Source organism: Sorex araneus, chromosome 6 (assembly GCF_027595985.1).
Source record: "Sorex araneus isolate mSorAra2 chromosome 6, mSorAra2.pri, whole genome shotgun sequence".
Lineage (NCBI taxonomy): Eukaryota > Metazoa > Chordata > Mammalia > Eulipotyphla > Soricidae > Sorex > Sorex araneus.
This window is the reverse complement of record NC_073307.1, coordinates 108,514,956-108,536,837: the sequence shown is the minus strand read 5'-3', so window position 1 is coordinate 108,536,837 and position 21,882 is coordinate 108,514,956. Positions and strand designations below refer to the sequence as shown.

Below are 21,882 nucleotides of genomic sequence, written 5' to 3'. Positions count from 1 at the left end.
GAGAGATAGTAACTCTTACAGCAGCCAAGTTGTGAGTGATTTTCACAAAAGTAGCTAAAGATGAGAAAGTTCTTGTATGGATATTTGCATGTAGAGATTTTGTGTATTCTCATTATGAGCAAAGAGTTTTACTTAATGAGATGATTCATCATTTAAGCTGTATCATTCTTAGAGCTAAGAAAGGATGATGATGCTCGGTGTCTTTGAACACCAAAGCACAGAAACAACTATGCTGTCCTCATAAAGTCTTGTATTCAAGTAGACAAGCTTAAAAAGTGACATGAAGGAATGTGGACAACTGAAAGAAGCATATGGCATTAAAATATCAGAGGTACCTAAGAATGTATAATTTTCTGTCTGTTTCAAGAGTCATTAATGCACCTCTGCAAGTAGTGAAAAGAATGTGAATGGAGTAAAAATATCACCATTGCACCTTCATGTTTAAAATGTGAGCTTAGATATATCACATAACTACATAGCATTCTGTATTCTATTGAGTTCTAAACTGGATTTGAACTTCTCTAGATTAGTTTTGCCAATATCTGCAGATCTTTCAGATATACCTTCTTACAAGTTTTATTCTGTATTTTTAATGTATGAGGTCAACTCTACTTACCTGTTTTCACTTTTAGGGTTAAAATGAATATTAAATAATGGGTGATTTTACTGAGAATAGAGGCAAAATACTCAAAAGTCAGGCAATGGTCTCTTTGTTATAAGTTACAGTTAATAGGATGCCAGAATCCACTTAGCACAAACAACAAAGGAAAAATCTAAAGAAAATGTGGTAAAGAGAGCAAATAAAACCCACTGTGCAATTGGGAAAATTTAAGAATTAGAAAGTACATGGGGCTGGAATGATAGTACAGCAGGAAGACATTTATCTTGCACGAGATTGACCCAGGTTTGATTCCCAGCATCCCATCTGCTGAGCACTGCCAGGAGTAATTTCTGAGCGTAGAGACAGGAATAACCCCTGTGCATCACGGAGTGTGACCCCCCAAAAAAGAAGTTTTTTAAAAAAAGAATTAAAAAGTACAAAAGAGAATGTATCTTGGATACTGATTTCATAACTGATTCTTAAAAATTTCCAAATGTATGCAGTAATTGTTGAAAACCTGCGTTTGGAAACATACAAGGAGATTATAAAAACTATGACATTAGTACTTTGGTGTGAGCTTCAACCTCGAACCCCTGTCTCCCCCAAAATAAAGTGCAATGTTTCCTAGAAGTTGCCCCCAAATGAAAAAGAAGCCAGACTCACATTGGTGACATATTCGATATCCTTCCAAAGGACGCATTCCCGGGGGAAATCAGCCAAGTCTAAGAAGTGATCCACCACAACTTGGCCGATTAAATCATGTCGAGAAAACCTATCAAAGTCATACACAGAGAAGTGAAGCTTTCGTGCTTCAAGGTCATTGTAAGGAACTGGAAACAAAAACACTTCATCAAACACAGGGTTTAGGGTCTTTCTGTGAACTTTAGTCTGGTGTTTTGTTTTCCTATCAGGAAGCAAATAGATCTTGACGTAAGGATCTGAAGTCCCAGAAAAGTCCTTGGCTGGCAAATTGACAGCTTTGTGAATCTTCACAATGAGCTGCTCTAAGTCACAGTCATATTTTAAAATGAAGTTCAGTTTCCCACAGGCTTTGCTGTTACTCCTTCTCCCGTCATCATTATCCAATGACCTCTGCTTATATAATTCGGGTTTAATTCGACCAATTCCAGTCAACTGTTCCTGTTTTTGAAGCTGCTGGATATTAAAGTCAGGGTTTGACAAGTTGAGTTGTCTTCGGATTGAATTATGCCTTCAGTGAAGAACAAGAGAGAACATAGTTATAACCTCATTAGCTACAGGTCTTTCAGAAACTTGTGCCTGGGGTGTAGGTAGACTGTTAGATTCTTTTAAGAGTTTAGATCTGAGGAATTCTTTTTTCCTTTTGGCTTAAATTCAAAATGCTCATCAATCTAAGTAAGCTGCTCTCCAAAGCTTGAAGCTCAAAAATAAGGTTTGGTATCAGGAAATAAATTTACTAGCATGTAGCCTTGGAGCTTTAAAGGTTTAATGTATTTTATAAACTAATGTGCTATTTAAAAGGGTCATTCAACTAGTGGAATATAAGACCTGTATAAACTTATTTTAAAAAATTTATTCATATACTCATATCACCCTGAAATTTAAATAGCTGTGTGCCAGCTTAAGAAGAGCTGTTTTTTTTTCTAAACTACATAGAATTTTCTGTCACTGGCTTATAGCTTTATAAGAATATCCAGATTACCCTTGAAATCTAATTGTAGAAATGAAAAATACAGAAAAGGAAAGAAACTAATGGGGGGGCGGTCTGTGAGAAGAAATGGATGAGAGGTAATAGGGGTGAGGATGTGTGTGCCTTGAGTGCATTTTTGGTATAGAGGTGTGGGGTTGGTATAGACATGTACTTATGTGGTTTACATGTATACATATATAAACTACAAAGTCAACAACACCGTAAGCATGATACTCAAACTATGACAACCAAACTTAAAAACATGCCTGCCCATTGAGTATGACATTCTAGCCCTCTGCTAGATTAAGAAAGATATGCTTACTCTTATCCTGTAAAGGGATTTTATTCGCTAATGAATTAGCATTTCATTTATATCAAAAGTTATATATCTGATAATGTGCTTTTAAAAACATTCATAGAGATTTTTATTAGAATACTTAAAATATTAAGGTGGACACTTAAGCAATATCTACATTATTTTCTGAAAAAAGCTAATATTCCCTTTCTTAGGCTACGATATTTGTATACTACTATAGACATATCAGATTCTCCTCTTAAGTTTTTCTTACCTCTCTTCACTCTTATTAAAATTTATTTTTGGAACAAAAGCAACCACTGTTGGAGAGGATGTGGGGAGAAAAACTAGAGGTTGAGCTCCCATTTGACCCAGCAATACCACTGCCGGGAATATATCCCAGAGGAGCAAAAAAGTATAGTTGAAATGACATCTGCACTTATATGTTCATCGCAGCACTGTTTACAATAGCCAGAATCTGGAAAAAACCCAATTCTGCCCTAGAACAGATGACTGGTTGAAGAAACTTTGGTATATTTATACAATGGAATACTATGCAGCTGTTAGAAAAAAGGAGGTCATGAAGTTTGCATATAAGTGGATCAGCATGGAAAGTATCATGCTAAGTGAAATGAGTCAGAAAGAGAGAGACAGACATAGAAAGATTGCACTCATCTGTGGAATATAGAATAATAGACTAGGAGTCTAACACCCAAGAATAGTAGAAATAAGTACCAGGAGGTTGACTCCATGGTTTGGAGGCTGGTCTCTCATTCTGGGCAACTCAGAGAAGGGAACACCAAGTAAAATGTGGTCGGAGGTCATGCGGGGGAGGGGTGATGCATGCCGAATATAGACTAGAGACTGAACACAATGGCCACTCAACACCTTTATTGCAAACCATAACACCTAATCAGAGAGAGAGAACAAAAAAGAATACCCTGCCATAGTGGCAGTGTGGGGTGGGAGGAGACGGGACTGGGGAGGATGGGAGGAATGCTGGGTTTACTGGTGGTGGAGAATGGGCACTGGTGAAGGGATGGGTTCTCGAACTTTGTATGGGGGAAACATGAGCACAAAAATGTATAAATCTGTAACTGTACCCTCACGGTGGGTGATTCACTAATTAAAAATAAAAAAAATTTAAAAAATAATAAAAAAATAAAAATAAAAATACATATAATTAAAGTTAAAAAAATAAATAAAATTTACTTTTGTAGGAATTTATCTATTTTATGTAAATCTTAAAATGTATTAGTACAGAATTACTCATAATCTAATTTTTAGCATATATATGTTAAAAAGTTAGTTTTTTAAAACAAAATTATTTTATCATTGGTTGACAATTTTGTAGAATCCCAGGAGTTTAGTTATATTCACATAAGTGACTAGGTATAACCACCTCCATAGTATAAATAAATAAATAAATAGTAAATAAAAGAGAAAATGCCAAGTTTCCTACCATTGGAGACCCCACTGAGTTTATATTTTTGTTTCTTCGCCATTCTTGTCAGCAGAATACAAGAAAAGTGGTTTTACATAGACAAATGTGCTTTTGTTAGTTATTCATGGTATGTGAGAGGGTTGTATGTATATGGATGTAACTGGCACAAGGCCATGTGGCCCAAATCTCATGGTTACTAAGGGCCATACATTTAGATTTTGGACCTTATTTATGATCCCAAACAATCTATATACATATGTGTATATATATATATATGTATATATATATATGGAGAAGCAAAATGGACATGCTCAAAGAGTTCCTCATTATCTATACATTGGCATAGATAATAGACCAAGAAATATTCATTTACTTAGAAATAGTTACCTCTGGAAAAGTGGAAAGCAGGGAAAATGTGTAAGAGAAGTGAAAATAGGAAGGAGTTGATGAAAGAGCACACATATTAGAGAGGGAGGCCTTTCTGAGGACGTGGCCTTTTAGCTGGAACAATATGGTTATAAAGGAGCTACAGTGGCAAAGAAAAGGAAAATATTTCAGGCCAGGGGGAACAAGTTCTAGAGCAAGAAGGGGGCTGAGATACTGAAAGAATGAAGAGAAAAGCAGCTTGAATGCACTGAGTTTTTTCAGCTAAAGTTCCTACTAAGCCTATGTTAAATCTATGTAAAGAGTGGCCTCAGTTCTGTGTCACCTGCCAGTGAAGTTGTTAGAAGCAGACTGACACAGGATTAGACTGACCTGAGAAGTAGTTTCAGTGTGCAATAACTGACATTTTTTTTTTTTTTTTGCTTTTTGGGTCATACCTGGTGATGCACAGGGGTTACTCCTGGCTCTGCATTCAGGAATTATTCCTGGTGGTGCTCAGGGGACCATATGGGATGCTGGGAATCGAACCCGGGTTGGCCGTGTGCAAGGCAAACGCCCTACCTGCTGTGCCATCGCTCCAGCCCAATAACTGACATTTTTGCAAAAATTAGCATATTACATAGAAAACATAAGAAGACTTTGACAAAACAGGTAGTGCTTAGGACATGAATCAGATGGACTTTCCAGATTTCTTTTATTTGAGGAGCCCAGAGATTTTTATAACCTTGGAGTAGAAAACTTTAAAATGTTCTCATATTAATTCTCTAGAAAAAAAAATTCACATTATGAGCCAAGAGATAATAAAATCAGCTGAACACATAATTTTTATGAGAAGCCTGGGTTTGATCTCCAGCACCACAAGGTCCCCCCAGCACCACTGCCTAGACTTTGACTCCTGAGCACAGAGCCAGAAGAAACTACCAAGCATCATGGCGTGTGGCCCACAAAACAAAACTCTAAAAATTCCCATGGTATTCAGTCATTGGACAAATGAATGAGGGTTTATCACAACTGGAAATAATTAACAGGAACTGTGTTTGATTTTGATAGTAATTAAGCTATCTAGAAACACGGTGCTAATGTGGTTGATTTTTTAAAAAATTTAAATATTTTTATTTATTTAGGTTTTGGGGCCACATCTGGCAATGATCAGGGGTCACTGTTGGCTCTGTATTTAGGAATTAATACAGAGTGTTCGGGGGACCATATGGGGATTGAACCTGGGTCAGCTGCGAGGGAGGCAAACTCTTCACCCATTGTACTATCTCTCTGGCTCCTAATGTGCTTGCTTGGCCTTGTAACTACAACAGAAACTCATCTGACCAGACACATTCTTAGAAGAAAAAGAAGAAAAGCCTCATTTTAGACATTCCAGAGGAACTAATGGGGCTCACATATCTGAACTGAAAAAGCCAGGAAGGTTTCCAGTAGAAATGTTGTGGCAGAATTTATGCTAATGACAGCAACGGTGAGAAGGCTCTTCACAGAGAGTCTAAGACTTATATGTGCTCTGGGCCCAAAAGATGTTCTGGTGACTTCAGGACAAGTGGCGGTGTAGCAGGGAACCAGAAACAAAGAGACAACAGTGAAAAAGCAAGGAGCAAACTGAAAAGAGAGGATAGAATAAGGAAATGAGCAGACTGTTTATAGCTATTTCTTCAAACTGTACCTCCTTTCTCTCCAAACAGGGATTAAAAAATTATTTAAAAAATGCTTTGGGACATGAAGAAAATTTAATTTATTTTCCCATTTTGTCAGTGTGAAGTCTGTGTGTGTGCATAATACATCAGAATCCCTAAAGAATTAGACTATATACCTCTCTAATTATGGAAAGATCATTAGTCAAAGATATGTATCTCCAGACTTAAACCATAAAACTAGGTCAGCAGTAACTTAGATAAGAATGTTTTAAATGAATAAGGATGCAAATTATTGTTATTAGGTCAAATGCAACTGGAAATAATTTAGTTTTCTTAGGGTAGCTCAGATTTTTGCCATCACAAAAGGAAAGTTAATTGCATGACTTCCCACACTAGGATAAATTTAAATAAAAATTTATTTTGCAAGAGTAATTTCTTAACTCTTCTCTTTTTATTTTTTCTTCCTACCAAATTACACAATCAGTGGTGGAGGTATCAAGAGTTTTGTAAATAAAATTTATCTTTACAAATTATTATTTGTAAGCGAAACAATTCTGATACAGGGTGCTTGTACATTTTTAATAAAACTAAACAGCTTAATAATGATAGTAATATGATTGTTATCAATTTTTTAATTTTGGCAGGGTCCTCAGATCCACAATTTAACAAAAACACAGAACCATCACCCTGCATTAAAGGAAACTGCATCAGGAAAATTAACACATATAATAGAACTATATAAAAGACAATTTTGACAGGAGATTCTTTCTGAGAGGTTCTAGTTATTGAAGTAGGGGAAGGGCTTTATGACAAAACTGCATCAGCACACAAATTCCATGGCTACCTCAAACAGAACTTGTTATATTTAAATCTTCAATTGGAGGCAAAATCCAAGTGGTAAAATCTGAGGATTTCTTCTAAATCAAATGGCAAACAACCATCCCTTTCCTCACAGAGGAATATTTTAGGTTTAGCTCCTTGATTCAGAATTGGAAATGATGCTAAAATAGGTTTCTGGAAAAATTAAATTATATACTGTCATATTCCATCCCACTTAATGTGAATGAGCAGAGCCTCTAGGATAAACTTAATTAACATAAAAAAGGGCAAAAAATCTTATTTCTGTTTCTAGAGAACTAATAAAAAGATTTTAAAAAATACCCTCAGACTGTGCTCATACTTTCCCAGTAACAGCACATGTAATTCCTCTGGCTATCATTCAAGCAAATATTTTTGTTTTTAAACAGCTATTCTGTGAATCTCTTTTCCTGGAATCTTTTACCAAAAGTGATTTTTTTTTCAATTTCCAATAACTCAGAATTGGATGTTTAACCTAAAAGCCACCTTATGTAACATCTGAATCTGGGGAGAGGCCCTTGTCCATACTTAGAATTGTGACAATAGCAACACTGAAAGCAAATGGCAGCTTCACTTTGGAGTACGGACCTGTGCAAAATACAAGACACATATGTTATCATTTCATCCCTAAAAGCCATCTACACATGGATACCATCACTATTGTTCCCTTAGAGAAGAGGAAATGGAAAAATGAAGAGAGTAAGTCTTGAGTTCAATGTCACACATGTAAAGCCTCTTCATCTAAGAATCAAATCTTGCTTCTTACCAATTTTTTAATTGAACCACTGTGAGAATCACAGGTACAAAGCCGTTCATGATTGAGTTTCAATAATACAACGTTCCAACTTTCTTTCCTTCAGCAGTGCTACATTTCTCACCACCATGTCCTCAGTTTCCCTCTTGTCACCCCACTCTCCACCCCCAGCTTGGCTCAATTCTTTGGTATTGGTTGAATCAAGGTTTAAGTCCTGATCTGGGTGCCTATCAGTATATGATTTTGCTACTTAGGTGTCTTCTGTGACGTGAAATAAACTATAATATAAATCATTTCAGATGATGTTGTAAGCTATAATAAAATAATGTATATAAAGTTTTGAGAATTTGCTTAAATTTTCAGTAATTTATTTCCACGGAATAAGCAGAGATGAGGCAGAGCTCTGAGGCTAACTGGAGTATAGACATGACCCACAGTCATGTCTCTGAAACTGAACTCAGATCTGAAGGCTTGCAGGTTCTTGGCCAATCGATACCATTGCTTCCAAGAGAAGGGAAGGTGGTGGTTCATGGTTATATTCAGAAAAGAAGAAGGTATTACTGACCGAGACGATGAGGTTGGCTCTGTGACTTGGCGCTGTACACGGATGCCATGGGCACAATTTTCCTGGCCCCCAGCTTGGGTTGAGAGGGGAATGTCAGGGGAGGTGTGGCTGATCTTCATGGAGGAGTCAGGGCAGGGGGTGGGAGGGTCTACGAAGCCCTCACTGTTCTCCTGCTCATTAGTCTCTGTGTCCGTGTAGTTAAGAGGCTCCTGGTTGTTGTCTTTGCTACCAGAGAACAGGCCATGTTCTCGCCACGGAACCCAGCAGAGTTTCCAAGAAACGAAGAGAGACACACCAAAGAGGGCGAGGCCACAGGCAGTGACCACAAGGGTCAACAAGCTCACTGAGATATCTGCAAAGAAGCAAAGATGAAAGGTCAGTATGGCAGGTCCTCCCAAGCCCACCCACCACACGGTGTGGACACAATGATTCTCATAGCCATTCATCCCTGAGGGGTCACACAGAGAAGATCAGGCTGAAAGAGGCTGCTGGGGGACTCAGTTTTGAGACATAAGCTCAGGGAGAATAATATGCAAGCCATGTTCAGAAACAATAAACAGCCTACTATATCACTACATCATGAGATCGGCCCATGACCCACAGAGATTCTCCCATGGCAAAGCAAAGCATTGCTGTTTGATAGGAATGTTGCCTACCATTCCTTAAACAGCACACGGTCATCTCAGAGCTATATTATAACAATCTGGAAGTTAACTTTTTAAAACAACAGAAACTAGGTTTTCTTTTAAAACGTTAAATCTGTGGTGATGTTAACTTTCAAAGGTCTAACAGAAAAATAAAGCTCAAATCTTCTGTGGATGATTGAAGCCTAATAATACCCACTACTCAGTGGTTGAATACGCCATGGGTAGCTTGCCAGGCTTTGCCGTGAGGGTTGGGGCATACTCTCAGTAGCTTGCTGGGCTCTCTGAGAGGGATGGAGGAGTTGAACCCGGGTCTGCCACATGAAAGGCAAATGCTCTACCCGCTGTGCTATTGCTCCAGTCCAGTCAGAATTCTCATATATGTGAGTGAAGAAGGAAAGTCGGAATTAGTTATTCAATGGTCACATTTGATATATCTATAGCATGCCAATAATCCATAAGATGAGATCATTTGTACTTCTGTTGAGACATGCAAACTCAGCCCCTTACTTACCTATTTAACCAAGCTGCCTACTTGCCACCCACCTAGTTTTCAACATGATTCTGAAGGTACTTGATCATTCTGATGAAATGATAAAACTGTTTCCATGAAACATTGCTCTTGACAGAAAACCATTTGCTAGGGCTGATGAGGTATCAATGTGTCTCCTCTACAACAGATTTTGATTTTCTGGTGAAACATTATATCTAAACATGATATCTAAAACAATGAGATTCCATTGCTGAACATGGCTAACAGTTTAAATCTTTTACACTGTTCTCTCTTCAAACACCATTGAAAGGGGATAAGAAAGCCATGGAAGTCAATGATGGGCACCTCCACCCTATTGGTAAACTAGTAAATTTGAGGGATTTGTGGAATTGTTTTAGGGGAGATGCCAGTCAATGCTAAGACATATAACAGAGGCAAATGAATCTAAGGGCGGGAAAATCCTAGTTTGTTCCGACCCAGTAGAGAAGAAAACGTGTTAGTGCAAAGGTGTAAACTTCTATGACAGGTGACATTACTTGAAGTTCAGGAAAGGAGAACCTAACCATTTCATCAGAGTACCAATACAAACATCAACTCCACCCTCTCCAATAAAATCCACAAAGAAAATAAGCTCCATACCATAGTGAAAGCCCTGTAGACACTGAATAATCTAAATAGAGGCAAACGGCCTCCCAAATTGCTGTGGGTCACTTTAGTACTGTCCTGACACAAACTCTACAAGCACATGAGATGCAAAGGCTAAAGTAGGGTACACAGGAGGGCTGCAGAGTTCCAGGAATGTGATATCATGATTTTTATTGCCCAATTACTACTAGTCACCAAATATTCTTTGCCCTCCACAATGATCCCCTCCAAGAAAGGGCTGCATGTCCCATCCTTGATGCTGTCTTTGTCATGTAAATTTGCTCTAGCTTTATTTATTTTTAATAGGGCCCACTCTAGCTGTTTAAAGGGTAGCAGGTGATATGGGGGATAGAATTCAGGGTCTCAAGTATGTAAATTATGTGCTCCACCTCATTAGTCTATTTCCTTGTATCTGATCAATGAAATATGAGTAGGTATGACCCGTGGTACTGTTCATTGGACTTCTGGAATTATGCTTTTGCCATGACAATAAAAGGTCTTAAATAAGGGCTGGTCTCACAGCCTGGGTGTCATAATGGGGAGACTTGTTTTACAGGTCTAATGTCTGGAATAAAGAGTAGATTTAAACTTGACCAGAAATAGGACTAACTAATAGCTGATCTGTAGATCCTTGACCAAAACCCAAACACTTCACATTTTAATCATTAAAATTTTAAAGGTTTTTTGCCTCATGGCAAAAAAGATTGTTTGATCTCTGTATCACTATAACTTATTATCAAAACTAGGACACTTTTAGAGGATGGAAGTGATATGATCAAAAATATGGGGTCCACACTTTATCTAGCATTGTTCAGTGCAAACCAAGGGATACATTGATCCTAGACTTAATAAGTCCACCCTAGTTCTGAAATCACCAGTTTGAAATAATATTAGGGTTTATTTGGCAAAAATGCATCCTAAGTAAACTCCGGGTTCGCTTTTACTAATAAGCACAGGACCCTAACCCAGCTCCAGTTTATTAATTGATTCCGGACCATGCACTCCACCTCAAACAGCTTACTCACAAGTCTAGTCATGGGGGAATTCACATAAATGGGGAGCATTTCTGCTATTTCAGGATCAAATTTTCAAGCATCACAAATAATGCCTAGTATACAGTGGGCACTCAATAAGTGTTTGGCAAATCTAACTGAGGAGCTGTGAAGCCATCCACTATGTTTCCCGTCAATTAAGTTGTGGTCTAATAACTATGAGGTGCTCGTCACATTTATAGACTTTATTTTTGTGCGTATGTTTTTTAGAGAAATTTTCTAGCAAGTAGTGAGTGACTTTCAAAAAATGTACACAAACATGGGTTAGCAGTGGGCTAGGAAACAGCTGTAAGGAGAAGCTCATGGGGACCTATACAGCCACTAAAAGTATCATCTTAACATTAGTTTACAAACAGCTTAAAGTGCTCTCTAGAAATAGTATTTATACTTCTCTCACCTCTCTCTCTCTCTTTATCTCTCTCTGCTCCTCAAAACTGAGTGCTAAAAAAAACCTGTTGGCTAAGTAAGGCCATATACATATGACCCAACTCAGACATGGGACCTCAGGGAAGGGCAAAGAAGAATGTAGTAATTTATTCAGAGTCACAAAATTATTTAGAAAAATTACTTCTTATTTGGTGGTAAGTTCCTGGTCATTAATTTTATCATCAATATTTAAAAATAAGTAATCACTATATAAAATTCTTTGGCATTTACAGTATATTTCGGAATTTAAGTGAAAAAATAATAACAGCCAAAACTAATGCTTCTAGAGATACTTTTCTCCCTAAGGAGTAGGAGAGCATAACTGATCCTTATATCCAAGAGATAAGAGAAAACTAGATGGTGATTCAGGGATACAAGGAGGCAAATGGCAACCAGTTCTGATCCAGATGCCTGGAGGTGTCACCATTTAAGAATGACTGTGCATTGCATTCTTCTGCAAGCTACTGCGGAGCTGCACTACTGCGGAGTGCACTCTTCCATGAAAGATGTGGAGAGGAAGGCCCTTCAACCAGATGTGATTGTCACAACCCTCTGCTTAGGATCTAGCCACAGAGCAACACTGCACTGTAGCATCACCCTGAAGACCAGCTACAAGACATCATGACACCATCAGACCCAGCAAACATCCCTGTTGGGGACCTATAATTCCAGGGGATTTCTGCAAGCCAAAACCTTGTCTGTTGCCCAGCAAGTGAAAAACTTGAGCACCCGCCCAGTGCATATGGCTGGAGGAACAGTAGCTGATCCTGTTAAACTATGAAGGGTCAGGAAGTATAAAAACTGACAGCAAAAGTCCCGAACAAATGGCCTGACCAGCAGCTCAGAAGAAATGAATCAGTTTGAGTCATCAGAATAAATGGCCCTTGACATAAAACAATTAATATAAGGGGCAAATTAACTCACATACTCAATGAGAGTTTTTAAATAGTGGGCAAGAATAAGAAGGATGGCTGTAATCAGTTATCGAATCAGACACCCACAGATCCCACCTGATTTAAGGAAATGAAATTGTAGCCCAAGAATTCCAGAGCTAGTCACATTATTATAAGAAGAAAGGAAAGGCATATTGTTTCTCAAAAATACACCTTTCATGGATCCTTTCCAGTATAAAACCTAATGAAATTCTTTAAGTAAACAAAAATTTACATCAGGATACAGATCTCATGATGGGAAGGGCATGCTACATAAAATTTATTATTATATACTTACACCATAAGAATTAGTATAAACAAACAGTAAAAAGGATATCAAATCTAAATAACTCTGGGTTATAAAGTCATGAAGCTTAAAGTATACTGTCAAAGAAAAAAGAGCAAAGAATAACAACCATACACAAATTTAAGTTCCAACAATTTTTTTTTCTTTTTGGGTCACACCCAGCGATGCTCAGGGGTTACTCCTGGCTTTGCACTCAGGAATTACTCCTGGTGGTGCTTGAGGGACCATATGGGATGCCGGGGATCGAACCCGGGTCGGCCGCGTGCAAGGCAAACACCCTACCCGCTGTGCTATCGCTCCGGCCCCCAAGTTCCAACAATTTTAATAAGATATAGAAGATGGAAGAAGACCAAAAGCAAAACTCAAAGTCCTATATTATTAGCAGAAGGTGATTACAGATAATCAATTTGATGTTGGGAAGTAAAAATACTGGTGTAAATATGTATAATAAAATATTTATGAGGATTTTGATTAATAATCATGTATCAGCATATACATTCATGGTCTTTCTTTGCTGAGAACTTTGTTAAGTGATAGAAAAATGCAAAGTGTTAACCCATAATCACAAAGAGAACAGCATAGGGCAGTTGACAAAGTTTTGACAATTATTTTCTAGAAGACAATATGCACATGGATATGTAGTAGAGGCTACCACAGACCAAACTGGATAAAAGAGTCACAGGAGAGGATACACTTGAAAGGTAGGCAGTTTGACATAATGAACTCAGTCTGAGGACATAAACACATCCAACATTATGGTAGTGGAGACTTAAATACAGGGCTATAAACATGGACTGAAAAATCTTCACCAAAATACTGAGTCTTACTAGGTAAAAACCAAAGCAAGTTGTGTGAGAATTAGTACCCAAAAGCTGAATCCTCAAAGTCTAAAAAATAAAAAAGGAACCTCTCATAATCTCCTGAAATCGAATTTTACTCATAAAAACATCACCTATGGATGCATAGTCAGAGTCAGTTATTATGTCTTTATGACTTAAATATGACTAAGTTTGAGAAGCACCAACCACATGAGGAAATCTTTCAGCAAGCAAAATCCATGTAAAAAGGCAACAAGTGATGTTTTCAGGGAAAAAGAAAATAAATTATGGAAGAAAAATGCTTCTAAAATCATTTGACTTATTAAGATGTTTCCAGAAGGTATAGCATCAAGAGATGAACTCCAGTAAATGGAATGAAAAACAAAATATTGTTCTTCAAAACATAATAGCATGACTGCTAAAACAAATTTAGAAATCAATAAAAGGTAAATCCAAGAACATGAATGAGGAACAAAGACTCAGGAAATTAAAGTAAAATAATAGGATATAGAGTATATACCCCAAAGGTTTAACATCTAAGGTTTATTAGATACCAGGAGATTGATATAACCCCCAAACTTGCTACCTTGTTAATAGCAATGTTATTAGATCAAGGGCTGGAAAGAATGATCAAAGGGGTGAAGCGCCTGCTTTTCTGGCAGAAGAACTGGATTCAAATCCCTGTACCACATGGTCTCCAAGCACCATTGAAGAAAATATCCCCACTCACAGAGCAAGGAGCAACTTCCAAGTACCATTGAATATGGTCTCAAAGAAAGAAAAATCAAGCACTGTAACTCTGGGTCGGGTAGATAGCTGAAAGGGATAGGGGATGTGCCTTGCATATGTGAGGGCCCAAGTTTCATGCTTCCTCCATCTTCCCCCAGCATCTGTAGTCTTGCTGGCCTCTAAGTATTTCCATATGGCCCTCAGCACTGGGGACCATAACATCACCGTATCTCAGGCCCACGTAACCATCGGGTCATGCATCACTGGGAGAGTTCCCTGGTCTTCAAAGCACAGCTGGAGAGTCCTCCATCTTACCATTCAAATTACAATTCAATGTTGTAGTTAGTTCATTCAACAAAGAATGACTTCCTTCCTTCTTTTATTCCTTCTAGGTGTATTCTGAAGGCCTGTGAAGATGCTCAGATTTCCTGAGAATATCTTGGGAGGCTCCTCACCACCCCAAATGAAAGAGGAGACTGCAGCCAGAAGCAGGAAGGACAGGAACAGGTGTAAACTGGTTCACTGATAGGTCCTTTTATATGACTTAACTCTGCAAAAAGATTTGAGGAAGCTTTGTTTTGTTTACTGGGGTGGAGGTTGGGTTTTATCTGGCTGTGCTCAAGGCTTATCCCTGACTCTGTTCTTTGGGATCAAGAATCACTCCAGGTGGTGCTCAGGGAACCATGTGCAGTGCTGGGGATTGAAGCAGAGTCAGTTGCCTGCAAGGCGAGTGCCCTAGCTCCTGTACTATCTTTCTATTCCACTGAGGACGCTTTAAATATATACAGAGAAGTAGCTTAAAATACAGTTTGAAAGAAATAAGAGCCAAAGAACAACAAAAGTAAAATAAAATGAGGGGAAAGGTTAAAAAGCCAAAAATCATGTATGAGATTTTGTAGTTTCTAGAGGTTACAGAACTGAAACCAAATATTTCACTTGTCAAAGAAAAGTATTGAATATCAGCATGCAATTCAGCATCTACAACAATTAAAAAATATACATAAAAAAGAAAACCTTCAGAACCCAGCCACAGCCACTCTCCACTCACCTATGAAGGAACTGACAGAGGAACCGAGGTATTTGGGACACGGGGCTGAGATCTCCAAGCCTGCCCGGATAGGGACTGGGCCTCCTCCACCCAGATCCCCAGTTTTCCAGTAGCTTGGCAGTCACACCCACAAACTCCCCTGGCACCATGTAATCTCATCAATGGCCAAGATCCAGAGACTATAAAAAAAAGCTCCTGGAAGAGAGTGATGCAATTTTTCTTGGAAAATAAATTTTCTTTATTTTTATTTTTAAAATTTTTATTATTTTTTTCCTGCACTGCAGAGCCCGGCAAACTACCTGTGATGTATTTGATAGACCAAAAGCAGTAACAACATTATGCTCTTCAGGTTCCTGGACCGAGCAGATGCCATTGGGCTATACTGGCACACAACAGGGACAAATAAAGACATTACTGGCACCCACTTGAGCAAATCGATAAACAATGGGATGACAGTGACTGAGTGACAGTGACATAAAAAAGAAATATTTGAACTAGAAATGCAATGATATTAATTAGAATAAATTATTTTAGATATGCTCATTGTATTGTGACTATGTAGTATACATTCAATATAGGAACATTCAAATTACATGATGGCTGGAATTTGCTTCAAATTATGATTTACAGTGAGTTAATAATAAGCAATGTGTATGTGAATTTTATGAATCTTTTTTAAAAGTAGCCTTGATAATTTCCTAATAAAACAAAAATATGTTTTGATTGGGGGAAATGTTTAATTCTGACTTCAATACAATCCTTTTTAATTTAATATCTCAGACGTTATCTGATGTAGATTGCCCTCAGATAACATAGATCAAGTTAATTTACAAACGGGTTCAGAACACAAGACTCTTTTCAATACTAAAACAACTATGTCTTGAGGGTCTAATAATAATAACACCAGAAATGTAGTTATTAACTGAGACCAGGAAGAATTTGAGGATATTATATCGTGCCTTGTAGGGAAAGTGGTAATGCAATTAGATAGCCGGAACAGGAAAGACCAGACAGCTTTGATTCAGGGAACTAAGCTAGTGGGGAAATAATGTATTAGATGAAACCTGAGCCACCATCCAGAGCAGTTCTTATCATAATTCCCTCAACAAATCCTCCCACATGCTCATAAGACCATCATTACTTTATTTTTTTGTATTTAAAAACTTGGCAAACTGTAGTACTTTGAAACTTGAAACAATAATAAAATTGCTACATTAAAAAAAATCATAGCATTCTAAAATCATCCAGTAAGGGAAAGTATATTCCATACAGACTTCAATATCTCTGACGACATCTGAAGCATTCTGGATAAGAAAGAAGCATGTGATAGATTTTGGTTAGAATTAGATGTTTGGGTGTTTAAATGGTTGAAGTTAAGTTGTCTAGGAAATGCAGTTTTGGTCTTGATCTTGTTTTGCTTTTTGTTTTTAGGTCACACTTGATGGTTCTCAGGGGTACTTAGGAATCACTACTAGCAGAGTTCAGGAAATCATTATGTGGTGACGGCCATTAAACCTGAGTCAGCCATGTGCAAGTCAAGCACTTTACCTGCTCTACTATCCATCACAAGACCCTGAATTGTTAATGACACTATAGACATGATTGCATGATAGTTAAAACAACCAGTTCTAGGATCACAGTCTTTATATTCAGCCCAGCATCAATTGTACAACTTTAGATAAACCTCTCTATTGTGTTTCCTGGTACGACCATCAGACATAATAGTATGGACCTCTTGGGGATGGAATGATTGCTTAGAGAGGTTCTTGCCTTCAGTAAATATAACTTAATGGATTTTGGTTTTTCATGAGGTGTCTCAGGACTTAGTTGCTAGAGTTGACTAGAGTTACTCTTGCTGCCACAAAATAGTCATCTAGGTTCATAAATAGTGAGATTTCCTGTAGTTTAATTAAATGGATGGTAGTAAGCAAACATTAAGTTCTCAAAAGGTACATTTAAAATTTTTAAATATCAGTTTTGTTTATATAAAACATACCAAATACAAAATCCATCTTCCTTTCTTCCATCCTTCCTCCATGTCTCCCAATGCCTTCCTTCTCTCCATCCCACCCTCTTTCTTTTCCTTTTAAAATTTTAATTCTATCTTTTGTATTTTTGCTGAGATAACATTGGTTTACAAGGGGTAATTGTTTATATAATAAAATTTGATGTGACCATATGAGACACTACCCCAAGTATCAATACTCCTCCACCAATTTTCCATAGGATACATCCCATGCATCCCCACATTCCTTGTTAACTTCACCCACAGAGTCTACTGAATACTGTCTATCCCCTCTACTTGGTTCCTAATACAACACATGTTAGACTATTCTGGCATTTGTCCTTCTTTTGATTTTTATCACTTAACACGAATCTACTAGGTTTTTTACTTGTTGCAGCAAAAAGCAAAATGACATAATTTCTTAGCTGAGCAGTTTTTCATGATTTATACTACAACATTTTAATTCAATCATCTATCTATCTGTCATTGTGTATTTGGGTTGTCTCCAGATCTTGACTTCAATAGGTGCTTATTGACCTGGATTACCAAGGAAAAAAATAAGGAGGCCTTATTGAACATCTGATATTTGCTAAAAACTAAACCAGGGGTATAAAATAAATACAATTAGTCTTTGTCATAAGGAACTAGAAGTCAAGAAATTTTAATAATGCTACACACAATTCACAGAGTACTTGTGGATTTCAGAAATGGAGTATATCTGGAGTATAAAAAAAGTATTATGTAAAAGATAAGTGAAGCAAGTCCTACTTATAACAACTATTTTTAAATTATTTTTTTCAATTACTCTAATTTTTATTTATTTTTTAATTTTATTGAATCACTGTGAGATAGTTACAATCTTTCATGTTTGGGTTATAATCTCACAATAATCAAACACCCATCCCTCCACCAGTGTACAATCGTCACCACCGATATCCCGGTTATACCCCCCTTTCCCACCCTCACCCTGTCTCCAAGTCAGACAATATTCCCCATACTCTCTCTCTACTCTTGGACATTATGGCTATAACAACTATTCTTAGCAAAAAAAAAAAAACTCCAGTTATTTGGCTGTGTGGAAGAAATACTTCAGCAGGAAAAACGGAAGTCCAGGGCTTCTGTTGCATGGGGCATAGCTTGCTCCACTGTATGTGGTGCCCATGGGAAAGAGTGGGTCTGATTCAGGACCAGCATTGCCACCATTTATATTTTGTGAACCTGGGTGGTCATGGAACCTCTCTGTGAACTCCTATATCTATCATAAAGGCCAGGTTGTAGCTCACACATTCTGTGGTTTTCAAGAAACTGCGAGATGACCTTGAATTCACAGCAATGTCTGCATGTATGACTATAAAGCCATCACAATAATTCCTGTTAGGGATCACAAGCCACTGGGTGCCACTGAGCTGTATGCTACATTTTAGGGGCATTCCTGCTTCTCATTCTTGCAGCAGACAGGAAGTCCTTTTAGCACTGGCTCATGCTACAAATTGCAAGGATTAGGGAGTATTAAGTTGGGCCTGCAGGGACCCTATCTTATTAAAATACGAAGTCAGGTAAACAGAGCTCCATACTGACTGTAAGAAGCTTGTGGACTGGTAAAATGAATCAGAACAGGGAAATTGGCAAATGGCATCAATTGCATTTTTCTGTGACTGGCATAAAGGGAAAAGCCAGTATTAGGACTATATCTTTAGACCTTAGTTCCTTTCCTCAGAAGGCTGCTTGAATGATTCTGTCAGTGTGAAAGAAGTAGCAAGTCTAAAATTAGCACTGAGAGAACACTTTTGGTTGCACCTTCTATTTGCAAAATGCAGCCTCATCAGTGTGACCGGCTACCCTTCACACTGGCATCACTCCCCTCTGCCTTGGCCAAGAGAGGCAAGGGGTTTCTGGAGCCAAAGGATGCTGGGGACAGACATCAAGCTGAGACATCAAGAACTGGGTTTTAGCTCTTGCGTTCATAATCCTTGACCTTCTGATTATCCACACCTGAGCCCACTGCTATATGCAAAACAGAAAAGTCCAGGAATTAACATCAGGTTTGCTATGGAGTTTCCACTTTCTTTTACTCTATAAAAATATTCAATGGGAAAAATCCATTGAACACATTTTTTTTACGACCCACTATAGCTTCATTAGAAGTGCTGGCAAAAAAATCTACAGTGATGTCCATATCATGAGATTATGGTTTGTGCAGAGTAAATGGTCTCATTCAAATTGCTAACTTCTTTCAAAATAATAAAGGATGGTATATGCAGAGTTAAAGGACAATGGATAATTTTGGTCTGAAAATAACACTGCGAAACCAAATTCAAGAACGTATAAGAATCAAGCACACATCTCCCATCCTGACGGATTCCTCCGTTGTGTAATAGACCAAACATGATGACCTCTCAGTGTCTGTGTTGCAAGCCATAATGCCCAAAAGTAGAGAGAGAATATGGGGAATATTGTCTGCCATGGAGGCAGGGGGAGAGTGAGAAAGGGGCAGTATACCAGGGATATCAGTGGGTGATTCAATACAATTTAAAAAAAAAAGAAAAAGAATCAAGCACAGCTCAGAGAGCAGCTCTCCACCTTGGTATCTGCATTAAAATGGGAGGCCCACAGCATAGCAGTGTGACCTGGATCTGTGTGGAGTTGGCAGCCAACAGAAGTCTCCAACTGGAGGCCCGGGAAGCCTGCTCTGTTGCTTGTTCTAAGACTTTGGGCTGCGGGAACCTTCTCTGAACTATTTCTTACCTCTAAGACTGAGGGAGAAGACAACTTCTTGCCTGACTCTTTGGGGATCAGATGTGCCTAAGCATTTGCTGTGTCCAAGAAGCTCTGACCAGAGGGCTCCAGGGCTTTACATGCATGAAGGGAACTTCTGGGGAAGGGAGTGGGTTTGGTTTCACAGGCTTTTGTTTTGTTTTGTTTTCTGATTTGGGGGTTGTACCTAGCAGTGTTCAAGGATCACGTCTTGCCTGGGATCAAGCCAATCCCCCCAGTATGCAAAGCATGCCTCCAGCACTCTTAGCCACAACCTCAATCTTTGGAAATGTTTCATTCATAGTATGAAATTGGGGAGAAACAAGATTTATGAGGAAATGACTGTGATTCTGGGTGCAAATTTTGTGGGGTTGGGGGGGGCTCCCCAGAAGTGCTCAGGCATCGTTCCCCTACTATTCACTAAACTGTATCAGGTGATCCAGTGCATCAACTCTGTGACATAGTATTGGTCAGGCCCAACAGTACTGAGGGTCATCAGAGCCACACCTGGTGAAGCTAAGAGCCCACTAAGACCACACTGGGGTTGCTCAGGAGCCACCAGGAACACAACTAGAAATAATAGGAGGTAGGTCTTGTAGAACTGGGGATCAAACTCAGAGCTTGTGAGCCAGAGAGTTCGTGCAGGGCTTAAAGTGGCTGCCTTGCATCATATAAACTCTGGTTCTAATCCCCAGCATAGGATATGGTGTCCCAAGAACCACGAGGGGTCTCTTCTGAGCACTACCAGGTGTGGCCTCCAAACCCCTTTAAAAAAAGAAAGAAAAAGGAAAAAAAATAAACTCAAGGGCCACAAGCATTGAAGGCACGTATTCTAGATAGTTTAGCTATTTACTCAGTCCTCAAAATTGTTTTCTATGGTGGTGGTGGTGGTGGTGGTGGTGGTGATGGTGTGTGTGGTGCGTGTGTGTGTATGTGTGTGTGTGAGTGTGTGTGTGTGTGTGTGTTGGCACCCAGAAGTATTGAGAAGTCACTCAAATTTTGATACTTAGGGGTCAATGCAAGTGTTTGGAGGATCACATGATGCCAGAAATCAAATATGGGTCTCTGACATGCAAGCACACACTCCAGCCTATTGAGCCATTCTCTGACCTTCACACTTGTTTTATAGGCTCATTTAAAGATACTTCTTAGTCTTCAAATAATTGTTTTTTATTTTTACAGAGGCTATACCCAGCAGTGTTAGGCAGACCTGGAGGTCATTCCTGGTGATGCTCTGACCCAACAGTAAGGGCCTGGCATTTCCATTCTTAGGTTGGAGCTTAGGGGCCACCAGGTCTACTCCAGGTAGTACGAAGTGGGAGCTATCCAGTACTAAGGAGGAAATTTAAGATCTCATCATGCTCTAATACTGAAGCAAGCTCCATAGCCCCTTCATAATTCTCGAAAGGGGCCCACTGAGTCCCAGAGTACTGTTGGTGGCAATTAGCCAGTGAAGTTTTGTACCTCCAGGCACAAAAGGTTCTGTGCATTTCAATTATTGGAATTCTAGGCTTCCAAAGCAATACATTTTCTTTCAAATTCACTGTCACTGTCTCTGTCACTGTCATCCCGTTGCTCATTGATTTGTTTGAGCGGGCACCAGTAACGTCTCTCATTAAGAGACTTATTGTTACTGTTTTTGGCATATCCAATACGCACGGGTAGCTTGCCAGGCTCTGCCATGCAGGCTCGATACTCGGTAGCTTGCTGGACTCTCTGAGAGGAGCGGAGGAATTGAACTCGGATCGGCTGCGTGAAAGGCAAACGCCCAACCGCTGTGCTATCATCACTCAAAAATCCTACGCTCAAAATAACAGCA

General features: G+C 38.7%; 1 protein-coding gene across 2 annotated transcripts in view; it reads right to left on the bottom strand.

The window, feature by feature from the left end:
- The window catches only part of SYT9 (synaptotagmin 9), a 220,509-nt gene that overhangs the window by 157,980 nt on the left and 40,647 nt on the right, over window positions 1-21,882 (bottom strand). For both annotated transcript variants that reach the window (XR_008630745.1, XM_055142970.1), the window contains exons 2-3: window positions 8,211-8,562; window positions 1,265-1,811 (exon numbers count right to left, since the gene is read on the bottom strand). Coding sequence is in view for 1 of the 2 variants with exons in the window: in XM_055142970.1 (XP_054998945.1) it covers window positions 1,265-1,811; window positions 8,211-8,562 (899 nt within the window). In the remaining variant the exon portion in view is untranslated. The remainder of the gene's footprint in view (window positions 1-1,264; window positions 1,812-8,210; window positions 8,563-21,882) is intronic.